Consider the following 19,007-nt stretch of genomic DNA (forward strand, 5'->3'; position numbering starts at 1 on the left):
AAGTTTTATGCGAAGTCAATTCGCTCATCCCTAGCTATTAGTTTGCATTGAGGGTTCAGATGAGTGTTGCCAGTAGGGTGCTGCCATTGTCAGACTGTGCAGGGACATGCCCCCAGCTGGACCTTCATTTCAAACGGCTAGCAATTCCTTCATATCTTCTAGCAGGGATAACTAGTTACGAAGACATGTCAGGTTAGGCTACAAGTCCTCTTTAAGGGTCAAGCATAGACTACCAATGATAAAGAAGATTATCAGGCAATTGTTACATATAGACTGCGAGTAATGAGCCTTTGTGAGGGGAAGCATGGGGGGGGGGGTCACTTTAACATATGTGTGATTGTTATGATCATCATTCAGTACCAGCATGTCCCTAAAATTAAAAGAAGGAAAAGCTGAATGCTTGGGAATAATTTTTCCAAAAATCAAGCGATTTTTAGGTCATTAATAGAGGATAGTCTTTGTTGCTGAGGTTAATAGATAAACTGGCCATCTGAATTCACATTTCTGGTTAATTTATAGGATTTTAATATGATTTAAAATGTGTTTTCAGTTGGGCACTAAGTTGCATAACAAAAAAAACTCCTAAGACTATGGGCCGCTTTGTCATGGAAAAAAAAAATAATGATTTGTACATATGTGGTTACCCTAAGTAAAAGAGTTGCACTAACTTTCAGGCTGTAAACTTCATTCCTTCATTTATTTTTTTTAGACCCCCTTCCCGATAATTAGTTTACAATCTGCTCCTAGTTTCAGACTTTTTTCATGTGGACATGTCCCTCACAGTAAAATATACTGGATCTGTGTGTCTAGGATGCTGCTGTCTTCCCCCTGCTCTGTTTTCCTCCCTATCTACAGCTTTTAGAGGTTCCCCCCCCCTGGATCTTCTCCCTTCTCGCCAGACAAATCGTGCATGTACACTGCTCAGTCTACCACTAACGCTGGGTTCACACCTGAGCGTTTTACAGCGCGTTTAAACGCGCTGTAAAACGCTCAGCACATGAAAACCAATGCTTCCCTATGGCCCTGGTTCACACTTGAGTGTTTTACAGCGCGTTTGAACGCGCTGTAAAATGCCCTACGCTCAAAAAAGTTCTTGAGCTTCTTTGGGGCGTTTTGTCGCGCGTTCCCGTACATAGACTTTCGGGAACGCGCGACAATGGGCGTTCGCTTGTCTCTGTATGCGCGATTGCAAACGCCGGTACAATCGCGCATACAGAGCGCTCCTTTCAGAACGCTCAGGTGTGAACCCAGGGTTAGAGAAGAGAGAAGGAGAGAGCAGAAAGAGCCATCAGAAACAGGAGCAGAACTGTGATGGATTTATGTCAGATTGAACAGCACCACCAGCTAGGTGAAGGACTTACACACACTCTGCAGAAGCAAAATGGTAGGAAATGTTTCTATAAGAAAGTCGCTACATTTTGAATTTAGTATGTTAATTAATAAAAACAAATTCATACAGAGGTGCCCATAGCCTTTGAGAAGGCCGGCAGCTGTGGGTCATGACAGATTGCAGTCAGTCTGGAATGCAGAGTATGAACTATTGCAAAAATCTAACATGAATCTGTACTTCTCCTGGCAATCAGAAAGGATGCATATCTAATAGTATTATATCAGGCAATCTCCTAACTGATTCTGAACAGCAAAAAACTTCAGTTTCTTGAGTTTCTTCTCTGTTCTCTTAACTTTTGGTCACCTGCTCAGCTAAATCTTTTAACACTTGAGAAGATGCTAAACCACAACTGCATGTAATGACTGTAAGCAGCTAATTTTTGTAGAGACAAACTCAGGACTCAATAAATGATATTTTTTTCCCATCTCTCTGCAGTGAGCAACAAGACCGACCAGAAGTCTTCACTCTCTGGGGACACTAGGAAATCCCAGCTCCGGCCTCGGATAATAGAGAGGTTTTCTGTTTTTCTCATGTGTAAAGGAATGTGCAGCTCTTAATACCCTGACTGACAGCAGCAGGTGGCTTCCCATTGCCCAGCATCCCGGATTCCTCATTGTGATGTAAGTGTGGAGTAGTATAAAACCTAACAGTAAAATACTGGAGAGATGCCCACATCCTGATCTAGAAAAAAGAATGTCACAATGTATCACCCGCATCCATCTACTACCATTCTTGTGTATCATATCACCTAAAATGTCCCGTCCATCACAGACCCAAGTTGTAATAAGCCAGCTTTATCTAAATAAAACGATATGTAATTAATCTCTGCTCCCACAATTGTCCACGTGCAGAAGATCAAAATGCTTCCATGCCTAGAACGTTAAAGGGGTTATCCAAGATCTATGATGCCCCCCATTTGCCCGGGGCCCCTCACAGAGGTTGTACTTACCTGCTCCCCGGCACCCATCTCGCTTCTCATGCCGGCACGGGAACGAACCTACCTAGCGTTACCTGCAATGCTACGAAGGCTCGTTCAAGTCCCCCAACCCCCCACCTCGGAAAAAATTTATACATTGATAAACATTGGCCTTAGAGAGGGTTCACATTACGTTTTTGATGCCGACCAATTGGAAATGATAAAACACCCTAAAAATGTTGTTTACGCCAATTTCCTGGCCTTCTTTGGTTCCTTGGAGTTTTTGGAAATCGCAGCATGCTGTGGGTGTTTTTTATTTTTTCAGGCTAGGGGTTAATGCACACGACCACATGGCCGTGGTTCTCGTATTGTGAACCACAAACAGCGGGTCCGCAATACACAGGCGCCGGCCGTGTCCACTCCGTGCTGACTTGAGTGGGTCCGCGATCTGCAAGACACTACCGAAGTTAGGACATCTTCCTATCTTTTGCGGAGCAGAGGCACGGATTGGAAGCCCATGGAAGCACTATGAAGCGCTTCCGTGGGCTTTCTGGTCCGTGCCTCTGCACTGCAAAAAATAATACTAATAAGTCCTATCTTTTGTCGTATTTTGCGAACCCATTCAAGTCGGTGTGTCCGCATCTGCACCGTGATTGCACACGGCTGTTACCCATGCATTGCGAACCGCTAGTTGCAGGTCCGCAGCACGGGCGCAGAGCCCTTACGTTCATGGGCATGAGTCCTAATTCCCATAAACTTCTCTATAGGGAAAAAAAAAGGCATGAAAAAATGCGCAAGTGAAACATCGTGTTACTAAAAAATGCTTGAAGTTCATGACTGTCATGAAAGCCGCACAAAAAAACATAGTGCGGCAGCACCCTTAGGTGGTTACACGCAATTTTTTCCCCAAAAAAACACACATTTTTTTATTTCCTTTTTTTTTTGGTTGCAACTAGATGTTACCTGTTCTCCAATAGGAAGTTATGAAACGCACGACACACGTTGTTTTTTGTAGCGGCGTTTTAAGTTTCCTGGCATTGTGCTTTAGAGTTTTTTTGTTTAGTTTTTTTTTCCAATCCCAGCATACTCTGGGTTGGTGTTTTTAATGTGTTTTCCAAAGACATTATAGGGAAAAAGAAACATGAAAAAATGCAATAAAAATATTGTTTGACTAAAAAATGTCACCCTGGAAAAAGCTTCTAAAATACCCATGTGTTTCGTTGCGTCAAAAGGATGCCAAAAGACCTTAAGTGAGGCGGTACCCTTAGGGTAGGTTTACGTGGATTGTTTTGGAAGAGGATACAGCAGGAAGAAGAGGTATCATTAATTCCTTTATATTTCCAATTCCTTTCGTTTAAAGCCACTTCTGGCTATGGCTGAAAAACCTGCAGAAAAATAATCTGCCTCAAAACCTCCTCCAAAAAAAAAAAACTCCATGCGAACCTACCTTCGCGGTTGTATTGGCGAACTTAACCCTTGCAGCACTACAGAGATGCTTTCAAAAATAAATACGCCCTAATATATTACTAGTGGACAAGATAGAGCCTGAGAAGTAATGCTCAGTGCTCCGTCTTCTCGCACTCTGACCAATCCGGCAGTAGCTCCTAGCGTTGCTCTGCCCTGTCGTCTGCGTCTGAGTACCGCTGTGTTATCCACGCGCAGCAGCCGGCAAGAAGCAGGGAGCAGGGCTCGCTTTCAGAGAGGGAAAAATCCTTAATGCTCGCTTCCTCAGCCTCTGTAATGCTAGGATGTCGCCAATCTGCTTTGAGGGATGGAAAGATTAAGAAGAATAAAAAAATTGCAATAAAATATGTGTGAACGAGGGGGTAATTGTGGACAAATGCAGCATTGAAATTCATTTTTCAGCTCTTTTACACACCATTTCAATCTTATTTTCTGCTTGTTAATGAGATCTTGTTGGTCGAGGGTGGGCCGAGCTGCCCAATATCGCTGGGTAATTGCACATAATTTTCTCTTTTACCAATGATTTGCATCAGTTTTTTTTCTTTCTTTCTAATTTTGTAGTATTTAACATCCCTTGCAGTTCCCCTCCCGCGCCCAGCAAGTCTCATTTTAAATGCCTATTATAAGCACAGCGTCTCGGAAAAGAAAAGAAGCAGGGCACGATAGGAAGAAAAGGGGGAAGCACATACAAGGCGGACACGTGATTATTGCCGGATCCAGGTTAGAACACCAGTATGTCATAGGAATACCGCGTGAAATTCGCCAGTTAAAGAAATCGAGACTTGTAATGCTAATGTTCCAGAATTTGCGGACGACACCCTTTTCCTATATAAAGACAATTACGTCCGTGTTTAACACACACACAGGACGAACATGGTAATGGGTGTTACACGAGCTGTCAGCTACTGGAAATCAAGCTTAATATATTAATGGATTAAGCTCTTTATGTCATACTTCAGCTCTTTGCCATGACTAAGTGTGAGCGCTCTGGGCTAGGATACCTTCCTTCAGAATTGTTTGCCGATTAGGACAGAACCCATGTTTCCGTAAATCACAAATGGGCGAGAGCGCAGATCATTATCATTAAATAAAGGAATTTATTTATACAGGTCTGAATTTACCAAATAAAGCCAACCCACAATAAGTATCTAGCGGCTGTGTTAACAAACTTGATACGTTAGCGATAATGAATGGTGATGGCGAAACGCGCATTTACCAGGGATGTCGCCATTCTAGTTTTAACCCTGCTTTACTCTTGTGTGGCCGATATGCCACACAGTGCTGGCAATTAACTGCGCAAGATTAAAGGCATGTCATTCTAGATCAAGATAATGAGATATTGGATATCTAGAATATTTTCCAAGAAAAAAAAGGCGAAAAAAGAAATTTTCTGTTCCTTAATGAGTGTGGAAAGCCCGGCCTTAACCACTGTACTCCCAGAGCTCAGAATCTACTACTACCAATAGTCCCCAACATCTTTATTACTTCCCACTGAGCCCAGTATCTTCAATATATCTCAGTCCGCACATTAGCCAATATAATATACGGCGCTCCTTATAATTATTTTCTATTCCTTGCAGTCTCCAAGGCTCCCTGTAGTGCCCAATATTTTCCACTCTCCGCAGCCCTCAGCATATCCAGGGATACTTACCGTGCTCAATATAGTTCCCTTCCTGCATTCTCGAAAACATCCAAGGCTCCCCACGGTTCCCAATATCTCTCAGGTGCACGGGATTTTCCCATTATTTAGTATATCATATACAACATACTGCAAACCTAGAACTACATGGCATCTGATGATAAAATGACCTACACAAAAACATAGGCGTAGCATCCTGCACATATGTCCCAGTGTACATGGCATCCTTGTAACGCAAGGTGCAGACGTGCTGATCATCAGTGATATTCTCTCAATGTACTCTGCATTGCTTGTATAATGACTACAGAGATCTTGAAGATTACAATAAGAAAGCAAGAGCCCCAATTTGTTATACTGAAGTTATTATACCATTCCATGATAACGTCATACAATGCATATTCATGTCAATACACCACCTGGCAGGGATACAGCGTTATCTGATAGTAGAGTAGAGATTGGTCTTTGCACTAAATTCTTTTTATTGCTCATTTGCTTCCTAAATGCAAAATTAAGCAACTTTCTAAATAGTCCTTATTAAACATTTTCTACCAATTTTCTTCTGTAGAGTGTGTGCAAGTCCTCTGCCTAGCTGCTGAATCTGAGACAAATCATTCAGAGCTCTGCTGCTGTTACTGAAGTCTGTCTGTTCTGCCCAGTGGCGTAGCTAGAAATGACTGGGCCCCACAGCAAATTTTTGAATAGCCCCCCCCCCCCCCGTAATTTTTTCACAACCCCTTCCTTTCATGCCGCCCACATCCCTGTGGCTAGTAAAGATCGCTCTCTCAGACCAGGCCCGGCAGCTGTTCCATCCGTTTTCTACACTGTCTATACTGTCACTGTATATAATATCATTTCATTGTGTAATACTGTTGAAGGGGCCCTGACCAAATCTTTTAGTCCTCCTCCTCCTGGATGGGACCCTTCTGGGTCAGGGCCCCAAAGCAGACGCTTTCGCTGCTTCCCCTATAGCTACGCCCCTGGTTCTGCCCCTTTCTACTCTCCATGCTAGAAATAGCAGCAGTGAAGGGGAGGAGGTTGTACATGGCTGCAGTACACCGACGGTGGAAACTGCACAGTGTAAAGACTCTTCTGCTTTCGCTCTATACACTGTATGGAGAACTGTGGCTGCCTGAAACAGCAGATCGATGGTGGTGCTGGGTGTTGGACAACCATTGATATGCTATTGATGACCATCCTGAGAATAGGTCATCAATATCTGATGCTCGGACAACCACCTTATATGACACATAACTTTACTGCTGCCTACCTGTGGGGAGAGGCCATTACCGACCGTGTTCATGTGGTTGGAATGTCCTCCATGGTTGATGAAGCTGTCAGAGTAGGTTGAGAAGCTATGTCTTGCCCCGTAAGCCGCTCCAGTGTCTGCAGTTGCAGCTGATAAACCTCCTTGATGCATTGAGGAAGGAGGAAGAGGTTGAGGTCTGTGGACTGTGCTTCCGACATCTATCAATAGAGATACATGAACATTATTTTATAGTCTACAGATGATGATAGGCTCTAAGCCTAATGTTTGATATCATGATTAAGGCTGTACATTAGGTAGATTCACCTATACTGATGTAAGACGTTTGGCAAAATATACATAAATGTAAAGCAACAGCACTAAAATAATATAATTTACAATCATAAGGCCTCATGCACACGACCGTTTTTTTTTAAGGTCCGCAAAAACGGGGTTCGTAGGTCCGTGATCCGTGACCGTTTTTTTGTCCGTGGGTCTTCCTTGATTTTTGGAGGATCCACGGGCATGAAAAATGAAAAAAAAATCAAAGTCAAGTTTGCCATTGAAATGATAGGAAAAAACGGACACGGATCACGGACACGGATGACAATTTTGTGTGCATCCGTGTTTTTTCACGGACCCATTGACTTGAATGGGTCCGTGAACCGTTGGCCGTGAAAAAAATAGGACAGGTCATATTTTTTTCACGGCCAGGAAACACAGATCACGGATGCGGCTGCCAAACGGTGCATTTTCAGATTTTTCCACGGACCCATTGAAAGTCAATGGGTCCGCTGAAAAAAATGGAAAACGGCACAACGGCCACGGATGCACACAACGGTCGTGTGCATGAGGCCTTAATCTGATGTATCTGATCCAGAATCAACCTTGGAAGAGGTGTACGAACTAAAAACAAGTCAGAAGAACAAAGACCCTGACCTTGAGCGAGGCTGGCTGTTTGGTACGACGTCTCAGAGAGCTGGTATGGAGGCAGTGCTGGCATTCCTGTGGGAGGAAAACCACCAGGCAGTAAGTGGTTAAATGCAGCCAGTTGGTTGGCTCCTGCCTGTTTGCGCCACCTCGCCCTTCGGTTACTGAACCAGACCTGTAAAGGGTAGAGATAAAGCTTGTGATAAACTGTTGACCACCAGTGATCTTTGCAAAACACTGTGATTGTCGTGATAGCAAAGTATAAATCAACATCAACGATAAAAATGGTGACGTCTTTATTGTGCAGATTTGAGGTCCACTTTTTTTTTTTTTTTATCAATTTTTTATTGAAAGAAAAAGTATTTCTTGTACATTGGTCCATAAATCAGAGACAAAGCATAATAAAGTATTACATTAATACAAATATTGGATAGCTTGTCATTATTTCTATATCAATTTTTTCCAGAGTACCAAAAAAGGTAGTGCCTACATTAATAATTCCCATTTAGTGGGTGGGTTCTGTTCTATTCTAGCTTGAAAGAGTATTCTTTGAATGCTCAGAGACATTCTGCTACCACCTCCCGGCAGGTCTACGAGACCTAGTACACAGACTCTGGGATCGCTTGGTAACCGTATCTGAGTTGTCTGGGCCACTATCTACAAAACTCCCTACCAGTTGGCCCCTAACCCAGGACATTCCCAAAACATATGCATCAAGGAAGCCTCCTCCACTCCACACCGGGGACAACGTGAGTTCGTCCGTAGATCTATCTTGTGTAAGAATACAGGGGTTTCATACACTCTGTGTATTAGGTATAGCTGGGATAAACGTTGCGCCTTAGTCAGTGTTAAGCTAGGAGTTACAGCCAGGACAGTGTCCCACTGCTCCTGCGTAATAATACCAACGTCTCGATCGGTAAATAGCTGGATGAGGTAGATTTATCACAGATGCCTATAGAGCATAGAAATGAATCCCTTCGAGCTGCCACCACATAATATCTTTCGGACTATCGGAGGGGAGGCTGACATTTGTATGCCTTCCTTAAACTGCGCCTGATATGCATGTCTCAGCTGCAAGAATTGGTAGAATACAGCATGAGGGAGACCAAATTGTGCAAACAGTTTCAGAACACCTCCCATCTGAATCTGATGACGAAAAGAATAGGATAAAAGAGAAAAGCAATCCAGCACTCCTATAAGTTTTAAGCCGTCAGTTCCTTTATTGCGGTAATCAAAATTCGTACAGTGGTACAACCTTCATTAGTGTTATCTGCAGTCTACGAGTTTCAAACAAAACAGTTCTTATTCATGACTCCATGAATACCCTTTTCTTCCCACGGGGAAAAACCTTCTAGTCGAAACATTTCAGGTAAACGCAGATTGCGCCACAAAGACTTGTTGTCATATAATCCTTGGAGACCAATCAATTCCTCAAACCTAGACCAGATTTTAGTTATTAGAGATATTGTAGGATAATTCCCAGAACATGTCTGTGGCTTTCCCAGCTCTGCCATAGCAGAGGGTGCCTTTTGCTTCATAATAAATGACGGTATTCTAGCTGAGGGCCCCAAGCCAACACGTTGTCTCCATCCCTTAAGGTGTTGTATTTGTGTGTGCGGCTATGAAATATAACCATGGATTAGGGATAGAGGCCTCTCTCCTCTGTAGCGTCTCCATACAAATTTTAGGTTGCTGCTGACTGGTCTTCATGTATAAGGGAGGTAATAACCTTATTCAAATGATTGGCCGGTACTTTCGCCAGTATTTTCACATCCGTCGACAGAAGGGAGATGGGCCTATAGGAGTCAGGCAAAGTTGGGTCCTTTCCAGGTTTTGGTAACACTACCAACACAGCCTCCCTCATAGATGCCGGCAATTTCCACAATCGCAAAGCATCATTAAAGGTGTCTAATAGATGAGGGAGAAGGGTTTCCTGATATCTTTAAAAAAAAACTCAGCCGGTAAGCCATCAAAACCCGGGGCTTTCTCATTGGGAAAAGAACCAAGGGCCGCCTTAAGTTCCTCCAACTCTAAGGGCTCATCTAGATATCGGGCTGATTCCAGTGACATCACCTGGATGGGTATATTGGCTAGATAAGATTTGATATCGCTAATCTCCATGTCTAGTTTTGAGGTGTAAAACTCTTTATAGTATCTATAAAATTCATTGAGGATAACTAAATCATCTGTAGAATAAGCCCCCTCTCTAGTTCTGATAGCCATTATTCTGGATGGGCCCTCCTGCAAGAGGACCACTCTGGCCAGCAAACTGCCTGCGCTTTCCCCTGCTTCAAAATATGTCTGTCTAAGGAAGAAACGTTTGTTGTCTGCAGTTTGGGTCAGATGATCATTAAATTTATCCTGTGCCTCCCTCCACACCGGCTCAGTCTGCGTGGACGAGTCCCATATATAAGCAGCCTCAAGGTCTTTCACCTCCCGCTGCAAGGAGTCCGAAAGTCCCCTAGTCTTAGTTTTGCATCGTTTAATTTTTTGTCTGTATAAGCCCCGCACATAAGCTTTCATAGTATCCCAGACTGTCCCTATGGCCGCTGAGCCTAAACTGGTGAGAAAAAACTAATTCATCTGTTCTGTAAGGAGATCTCCCTCATCCAATAGCTAGATCCAAAATGAATTAAGTTTCCTAAGAAATGGTCCACTGTGCTCCCTACCTCTCACAAGTTGCATCTCTAAACGGATGGGGGGGTGTCTGACAGACTACGTGGTAGGTATTTAATAGAGGAAATATATGGCGAGGCCTCCAGGGACCCAATAGGCAAGTCTATTCTGGAAAGAGAGGCATAAGATGTTGAAAAATAAGAATATTCGCGTACGTCCGTAGCAGGCAGTCCGGCCGAGTAACGTCACTCACTCCATCACACGCCTGCTCCGCCTGCTTCTTTCATAAAGTGGGAGGATCAGGCGAGTGACGGAGTGAGTGACATCATGCTGTCGGCCTGCCTGCTACGGTAGTTTGATAGTGAGTACTGCAGAGGATTGCGATACTTTAACAAAGCTCCCATGACTACACTTTACATATAAAGACTGCTGTGAGTGGGGCCCGGTGTAATAGAGTACAGTGACTGCACCGGGCCCCGCCGCGATTCCAACACCAGTTGCTGGCCTCCACTCCCTGTATTGGGGGTCACTACACAGGGACACTGTTATGGGGGGATCTGTGGATGACACATATATAGCATAAGATGCTATATATGTGTCATCCACAGATCCCCCCCCCCCCATAACAGTGTCATCCATGGATCCCCCCCATAGCAGTGTCATCCATGGATCCCCCATAGCAGTGTCATCCACAGATCCCCCCCATAACAGTGTCATCCACAGATCCCCCATAACAGTGTCATCCACAGACCCCCCATAACAGTGTCATCCACAGACCCCCCATAACAGTGTCATCCACAGATCCCCCATAACAGTGTCATCCACAGATCCCCCATAACAGTGTCATCCACAGATCCCCCCATAACAGTGTCATCCACAGATCCCCCCATAACAGTGTCATCCACAGATCCCCCCATAACAGTGTCATCCACAGATACCCCTATAACAGTGTCATCCACTGATGCTCCCATAACAGTGCGTCATCCATAGATGCCCCCATAACAGTGTCATCCACAGATCCCCCATAACAGTGTTATCCACAGATGCCCCCATAACAGTGTTATCCACAGATACCCCTATAACAGTGTCATCCACTGATGCTCCCATAACAGTGCGTCATCCATAGATGCCCCCATAACAGTGTTATCCATAGATGCCCCCATAACAGTGTTATCCACAGATCCTCCCATAACAGTGTCATCCACAGATGCCCCCATAACAGTGTCATCCACAGATGCCCCCATAACAGTGTCATCCACAGATATCAGCATAACAGTGCCATCCACAGATCCCCATAACAGTACGTCATCCACAGATCCCCATAACAGTTTAATCCACAGATCCCCATAAAAGTGTCATCCACAGACCACCATCAGTTCAAAACCCACGAAAAGCACACCTTTTGGTTAAGATTTTTTTTTCTTATTTTCTTCCTCAAAAACCTAGGTGCGTCTTATCATCAGGTGCGTCTTATAAAGCGAAAAATACGGTATATGTATCCGTTCGAACTAATCTGTGTCCATTGATCAGATGGGGGGAAAAAAGTAAGTCGTCTCTCCGTAGATACCCCCCCAGTACAAACAATCTATCAAAAATACTCCAACAGAAATCTCTCCAATTGTCCCACACTGGGGACATGAGGCACAAAAATTTCCTGAAGCCTGCAAACATGAAGACACAGCACCAGTGGCCTAACCTTAACAATACGGTGCAATAGAGCAAGTGTACTGTGAACATAAGGGAACCTTCTAAACATAGAGCACCGAACAACAGCAATTCTTATACATCAAGCGGCATCTTATTCATACAGCAAAGATATATAAATGGCTAGCCTAACAAAAAATAAAAACTTAGTACAGCCCCCTGTTCAGTGTGTCTGTCTAATGGACAGTAGATCATAGAGAAGAAAGGGACAATAACATTAAGCATAGTGAAGTACAGTGGAGGCAGAATACTCATCATTAGGGCTCATTCACACGAACGTAAGGGCTCCGTGCTGTGGACCGCATACGGCGGTTCCGCAATACACTGGTCACCAGCCGTGTACATTCCTCTTCACGGATGCGTACCCATTTACTTGATCCATCCAGCGGGTAGCGTCTTCGGGTGATTTAAACAAGTGGACATTTCTGCCAGCGACCACACGCAGCTTGGAGGGATAAAGTATTGTACATTTTTCAGTCTTAATTTTAAACGTCTTTTAACATCCAGAAATTTTGCCCGTCGTCTTTGGACCTCCACCGAAAAATCAGGCATTTCTAGCATTTCTAAGAATAGTGTCCCAATCTTGAAAGAGCAGGATCCTAAGCAGGATTGGTCTGGGGGGTGCCCCCGGTGGTGGCGGACAGAATAGCACCCTGTGTGCCCTTTCTATTGCAAATAATGGAGACAGGGAAGAACTGTGCAGCATTAACCCCTTCCGCCTTTTCCGGCACTCCCACCAAGCGGAGATTGTTACGGCGTGATCTATTCTCCAAATCTTCCGTTTTATTTATACGGTGATATTGCGAATTACTTTGGCTAGATCCCGCTTTACAGGGGGTACTTGATCTTCCAAAAGGCCCACTCTTTCCTCCACCCCAGCAACACGTTCATTAACTTTCCTTATGTCTTGTCGGATAAAAGAGACGCTCTCTCGAAGGGAAGACCCCATAGATGTATTTAGGGTCATTAATGCAGAGCTGTAGTTTTGTGCTGCCAGAAATATATCCTTCATTGTAGGCTCTGTGTCTTGTGGCAGGGCAGGGAAAGGCAGTTGTGGCTGTAGCATGGACTGTATGTTTGATACTTTATGGGCTCCCCCTTCACCAGCTCCTGGCTCCTCCACATGAGATCCGCCATCTTGGCGGGTGCTTTCGCCCAAGGTGTCATTAATGAGGGAGCTCACCTCTGATCCCTCCGTCTTCCTCAGCGGTAGGTCCGCGCTGTCAAGGCCTCCTTCTGCGTGAGGGACCCGGGCAAACTGCCTCAGCCGAGCTGCCACGTCCGCAGACCTGGACGAGGCGGCGACGCCATTTTGTTGGTCCCAGCCCTCCCTCTCCTTCTTTGTTGTACAGGTCATGCCCGAAAATACTTGTCTACCCTCCTCCACTTCTGTTTGGCCAAGAAGGAGGTTCCAGCAGCCGCAGGATGACACAGGATGTTACTGGGTGCTGCTCAGGAGCTCAGAGGTTCGCGTCTCCTCACATTGCTGGCCAGGCCTCGCCCCCGAGGTCCACTTTCTAACAATTCATGTGCTCTCATTTTGACCCAAGTTCTTTTGTCGTCTTATCTGAAGTACAAGGCTCGAAGGGATGACAGTGACAGCAAATTTCACAAGCCATTGTAGGACTACCATACAAGTTGTACTTTCCATGCACTGTCGTAGCTAAGGGCATTGCATTGGGGTGGTCGGCCAAAACCCGATGGGAACACTTTTCAGCTGCCAGGATGTTGGCGTGAGGAATTGGACAGGAATGTGCCAAACAGCTGCTGCAGGAACACTGGCAGGTTTACTGGACAAGCTGCCAGAGGCCGGGGGTAATCTGCTCATGTGGAATAGAAATATCCAAGGCAGTTTTCCCAGAAACCCAGCTGAGTGGGTGATTGCACTTCACAGACCCCTCCGTTTGACCTCTGCACTCTGGTGGTCTGCAGCGCTTCTGCCAAGTGTGTTGGTGAAACTATGGAGTACATTACCACCACAGTAACACCGGAGTATCCGATTATCTCACACACAAACTATTCCAAATAGATAGCACATGAGACAAGCGTTATCCCTCTTCTTGCTCTACGTGCGCGCTGTGGATGCCTTCCATGTTATATACAAGCTGTAAACTGTGTCTCCTATGGAGGCAGCTCCTCTCCGAGCCTGTAACCTAATCCTTGCACTTCTGTCAGAATGAACACTTATAACTACATTTCACTGTACCCCCTGCTCAATCTCTGCCCTCCCTGTCCTCTGGAGACCCTATTATATGAACAAATCTGTTCACACCCTTCATCCTTTGGATCTTTGTGTACACATCTGACCTGAAGTTGCTCTGTCAAATACAGTCCTCGTCAGAGAGTTCCCACAAGTTAGATCAGTGCCATGGTGCCATATTGCGAGCACCTGCTCCGTGTCTATCGTTATACTCGCCCACACTGCGCAGAATCTAGTACAACCGGGCCTGGTAAGCTTATTTTATAGATTTGCAGAGTGACTCACATCCATTTAACTTAAAGGAACCCTCCGGTATAAGAAAAAAAATCACATCAACTGGGAGATGAACAGAACACACGCTGGTGTCCTCCTTTTTATCTTTTTAGTTGCGGAAATTTCAATTCCCAGGCTCTTATTATGCCATCCAAGATGGCTGCATCACTTCTCAGACTACCTGGTGCACGCTGTGCATTTGGTAGCCCAAGAGCTTCCTGCTGACCTTGGATTGGCCAGCACTGTTCATGTGATCAGTGCTGGACAAGCCAAGGTCAACAAGAAGGTCATGCATCAGGTAGTCCCGGAAGTGTTGTGGCCACCTTAGATATCTGTAGCTAAAAACATGAAAAGGAGGGCAACATGTAAGTGTTCTGTTCGTTCCCCAGTTAGGCTGAATTCACACGTCCGTGGAACACGGTCCGTGAGGTACCGGACTGTCATCCTGCTTAGTGCAGGAGCACACGGCGTCATTGGTTGCTATGACGCCGTGCGCTTTGTGCCGCCGCAGTACAGTAATACACTCGTATGATCTATACGAGTGTATTACTGTACAGCAGCGGCGGCACAAAGCGCACGGCGTCATAGCAACCAATGACGCTGTGTGCTCCTGCACTAAGCAGGATGACAGTCCGGTATCTCACGGACCGTGTTCCACAGACGTGTGAATTCAGCATTAGGGCTCATGACCACAAACGTGTGCCGGCCATTGCCGTATTGCGGTCCGCATACGGCGGGTCAGCAATACACGGGCATTGGCCGTGTGCAACCCAGATCACGGGTCACGGACCCATTCACTTGAATGGGTCCACGATCCGGGAGATACGAAACGGAGGCACGGATCGGAAGCACTACAGAGGTGGGTTTACTGTACGTGCCTCCTGCAAACCAGCAGTAAAATGCATTGAGAAGACTCCTCCTGGAGTTGTTCCATTATGTGCATGAGCTCGGGGATAGTGATGAGAGAACGGATTTATCTCATCATCCAGAGTTCTACATGTGAGGGGTTGTCTCCGCAGCTGAAATACGCTCCCCCTGCTGCTTGATTGACAAGGACGGACCTCAGATCTTGACTAGCCCTGACAATCTCGCGTCTGCGCCGCTGCTCCAAATAGCGGCGAAGGGCAGAGGCTCTACTTCCGGAGCTGCGACTGTTCATGCGCCGCTAACCAGAAGTGTAGTGGCACATGCACAATTGCTGCTCCAGTAGTGGAAGCAGAGCCTCCTCACAGTGCAGGTGCATGATTGTCAGGACCGGCCCGGTCAAGCAGGTGGTAGGGGAAGCATCTTCGGCTGCAAGGACAGCACCTCACAGTGTGTAGAACTTTGGTTGATGAGACAAATCGATTCGCTCATCACTATCTCTGAGATCATGCACATAATGGAGTCTTATCAATGAGGCTGGTTTGCAGGAGCACAGCATCAAGCTACAAGTACTGTATGAAGATACAAATTACATAATTGGACTCAGCGTCATTTACACTATACACCACTTACTCTAGTTGGTGGATGTTTTGGAGCTATCAGTGACATAGAGCCGCGGTCCCCTAACTCACATTGCAGATACTCAGTGCTGTGTGCAGAATCTCCAATGTATTCCTACATATTGCTGCTTCAGACTGTTTCCCCTTACTCCTACTTGTGATAGGTTGCTTGTGACAGTTCAGTACAGGAAGGGTAGTTAGATGTGAAGTAGGATTTCATAGAAATACACTGGAGACTCTGCACAGAGCACTCACAGACATTTTAAACAGTGGGAGTTAAGGGAATTGTATGACTCTGCAGCTAATCATTGCATTGACTTAGCTATTATATCACTGCTTTCCTGGTCCGTTATCTAGGACAGATATGATAGATTCAGCACTCTATGCATGGAGAATATACAGCGGAACAAGGAGGGAAGAGCTTAGTCAGGAGGGTATGAGAGCTGTCAGGAGGCATTTGATAGATGATGTAATCCTGCAGTTTGCAGGATTACAGTTTGCAGCTGTCCATAATGAAGAGGTTAAAAATGTATGGAGTGGGGATGAAACAAATTGCACTGCATGGAAATTGCAGTTGATTTAAAATTGCATGTCCCCCCAAAAAAAAAAAGCATTGCACATCACTAGGCCGATCTGCAATTATACATAACGACCTAGAATACATACCTGCACCCTGGCCTCAGTGAGCTTGGTTCTCTGTGCTAGTTCTTCTCTGGTGTATATATCAGGATAATGTGTTCTCTCAAAGGCCTTCTCCAGCTCTTCTAGTTGCTCAGCAGTGAAGGTTGTACGACTGCGGCGCTGTTTTCGCTTCAGCGGGAGATCTGGTTCTGACTCCACATCTGACCCTTCATCCAGGCGATTCCCTGACGGAAGAAAAACACTTGTTTATTTTCTTGTGAGTACACCGTCACTGACCAAATAACACTTTTACATCCATGGTCACAGTTTTTAGGGAGTTAGTAAAGTATTGACAATTTTTTGGGGTCCTAAATGTACAAATATTTTTTCCCTTACACCCTCTGGTTCAGGGGCGGACTGGGAACTTAAAGTGGCCCTGGAAAAAAATGCTAAAAAGTGGCCCCATTTTTTAGTCGGGTCCAAATTGATGGAAGGCAGGACCAGCAATACCATATTGAGGCACATTATACGACCCCAACAGAGCCAAATACCACAGTCCATCACAAAATACGCACAAAGTACATCGTCAAAAACTTCAACTGGCCGGCCATGATGAGGGCTCAGACGGACCTCTGGGCATCGGCCCAACAGGAAATTTCCCTCTAAGGTCTATGGCCAATCCGCCCCTGCTCTGGTTGCAGTCACAGAGTAGAAATATTCAACATTTACATTCAGTGGTCTTGGTCATGACCTGCTCTGAAAGCCGCAGGAAAAAAAGCTCTAATACAGAATGCTCCATACACCTGTGTGTACAGGATATGTTTATACAGATTTCTAATGAGAGTTGTCCTATCATCATTTCTAACAATGCAGTTTTGTAAAACTATGCTATTTCTATATTATGTAACTTCTGGCTAGAACATTGAGGGTTAACCCATAGGCAGGGGCCGGATTTATCTAGGCTGGGGTGGGTCAAAGCGGGTGGGCTTTCTCTAGGCAGGGGTGGGTCCTAGCGGGTGGGCTTTCTCTAGGCAGGGGTGGATCCTAGCGGGTGGGCTTTCTCTAGGCAGGGGTGGATCCTAGCGGGTGGGCTTTCTCTAGGCAGGGGTGGTCTCCTTTCTGTGAGTAAACAGACTGAGTTGAAGTCTGGAGATGTGAGGAGTGAGAGCAGCTTTACAGGAACCTGAGTCCTGTGAGGAAATACAGACAAGAAATGGGGGCCTAAGAGACAGTCCAGCAGCCCATTCACATTTAGAGTACAGAAAGCAATTTCACTTAGTTGCTTAAAGGGCATCTGTCAGCAGTTTAGTACCTATGTGCGCTTGGCAGCTGAAGGCATCTGTGTTGGTCCCATGTTGTTATATGCCGGCATTGCTGAGAAAAATGATGTTTTAATATATGCAAATAATCCTGTAGGAGCAACGGGGGCGTTGCCATTACACCTAGAGCCTCTGCTCTCTCTGCAACTGCCGCATCCTCTGCACATTGACAGGGCCAGGCTTCATGATGTTTTCACTGCCTGGCCCTGTCAATCAAAGTGGAGAGGACGTGGCAGTTACAGAGAGAGCAGAGCCTCTAGGTGTAATGGTAACGCCCCCGTTGCTCCTAGAGGCTCATTTGCATATATTTCAAAAACTTCATTTTTCTCAGCAATGCAGGCACATATGTACATGGTACCAACACAGGTGCCTAAGGTCCCTAGACATATCAGAGAGAGGCAGATTGCAAGCCTCTTAGAGGTCTACACCCCGCAGTGGGCCTTGTAGAACCACATTTTAGGAGACCATTGCACCACCAGGCTGGATAAGAGTCAACCATAGTGATATGTGACATGTGGAGTTAATTCTCTTTGTTCAGCCGGTAATTTATTGCAACTGTTAATAATATCTGTTCCTACATTTACCAGTACAGCGTACTGCATAGACTTTTAGGTTAACGGTTCTATAAAGCGGCTGCTCTCTGCGACTGGCTGTGGTGGTATCATAGCGGGGGGGGGGGGGGGTACCTGAACGACGTCCGTGTGCATGAGGCCTAAAACAAATTGCGGCTGAAGACCAGTCTGTACTTGTGATGAGAATGAGCTTAAGACAAGATGATCTTATGCCGGTAGGGGAGGAATTCGTTTTTTTCACAACTGTCTTGGTCCTGTGGGCTAAGCGTTGCGTTGGGATTTAGATTCATTTTGCAGAATCCCAAGCTTTCAGGTGACCGAGATCTTGCTACGAATCCTCATAATTACAAGTCTCGGACTGAATCCTAAATCCCTCCATTGAAAAGCAGAGCGAGTACACATTGGGTTTTCGTAGCCCGACTGAGCGCCCTCTGGCTGTGAGTTTGAGTCAATGTAACTGGGCGCACATCTCAAGGTATAAATTAGTTTTGAACTAAAGATATTGGAGAACTTGCTTAAAGCCTTTCATCCTTATTACTTCATAATGATGCAATTAACGGCCTCCAGCTCCAAACCATTAATGTCCCCGGCTCTGAGCGGTATACACGTACCCCAGATAATCTCTTGAAATGTGCC

General features: G+C 45.4%; 1 protein-coding gene across 4 annotated transcripts in view; it reads right to left on the reverse strand.

The window, feature by feature from the left end:
* The window catches only part of PAX7 (paired box 7), a 115,471-nt gene that overhangs the window by 33,331 nt on the left and 63,133 nt on the right, over positions 1 to 19,007 (reverse strand). For all 4 annotated transcript variants that reach the window (XM_044278635.1, XM_044278632.1, XM_044278634.1 and 1 more), the window contains exons 5-7: positions 16,526 to 16,725; positions 7,592 to 7,757; positions 6,677 to 6,873 (exon numbers count right to left, since the gene is read on the reverse strand). In XM_044278635.1, coding sequence (XP_044134570.1) covers positions 6,677 to 6,873; positions 7,592 to 7,757; positions 16,526 to 16,725 — 563 coding nt within the window. The remainder of the gene's footprint in view (positions 1 to 6,676; positions 6,874 to 7,591; positions 7,758 to 16,525; positions 16,726 to 19,007) is intronic.

Source organism: Bufo gargarizans, chromosome 2 (assembly GCF_014858855.1).
Source record: "Bufo gargarizans isolate SCDJY-AF-19 chromosome 2, ASM1485885v1, whole genome shotgun sequence".
NCBI classification, from domain to species: Eukaryota; Metazoa; Chordata; class Amphibia; order Anura; family Bufonidae; genus Bufo; species Bufo gargarizans.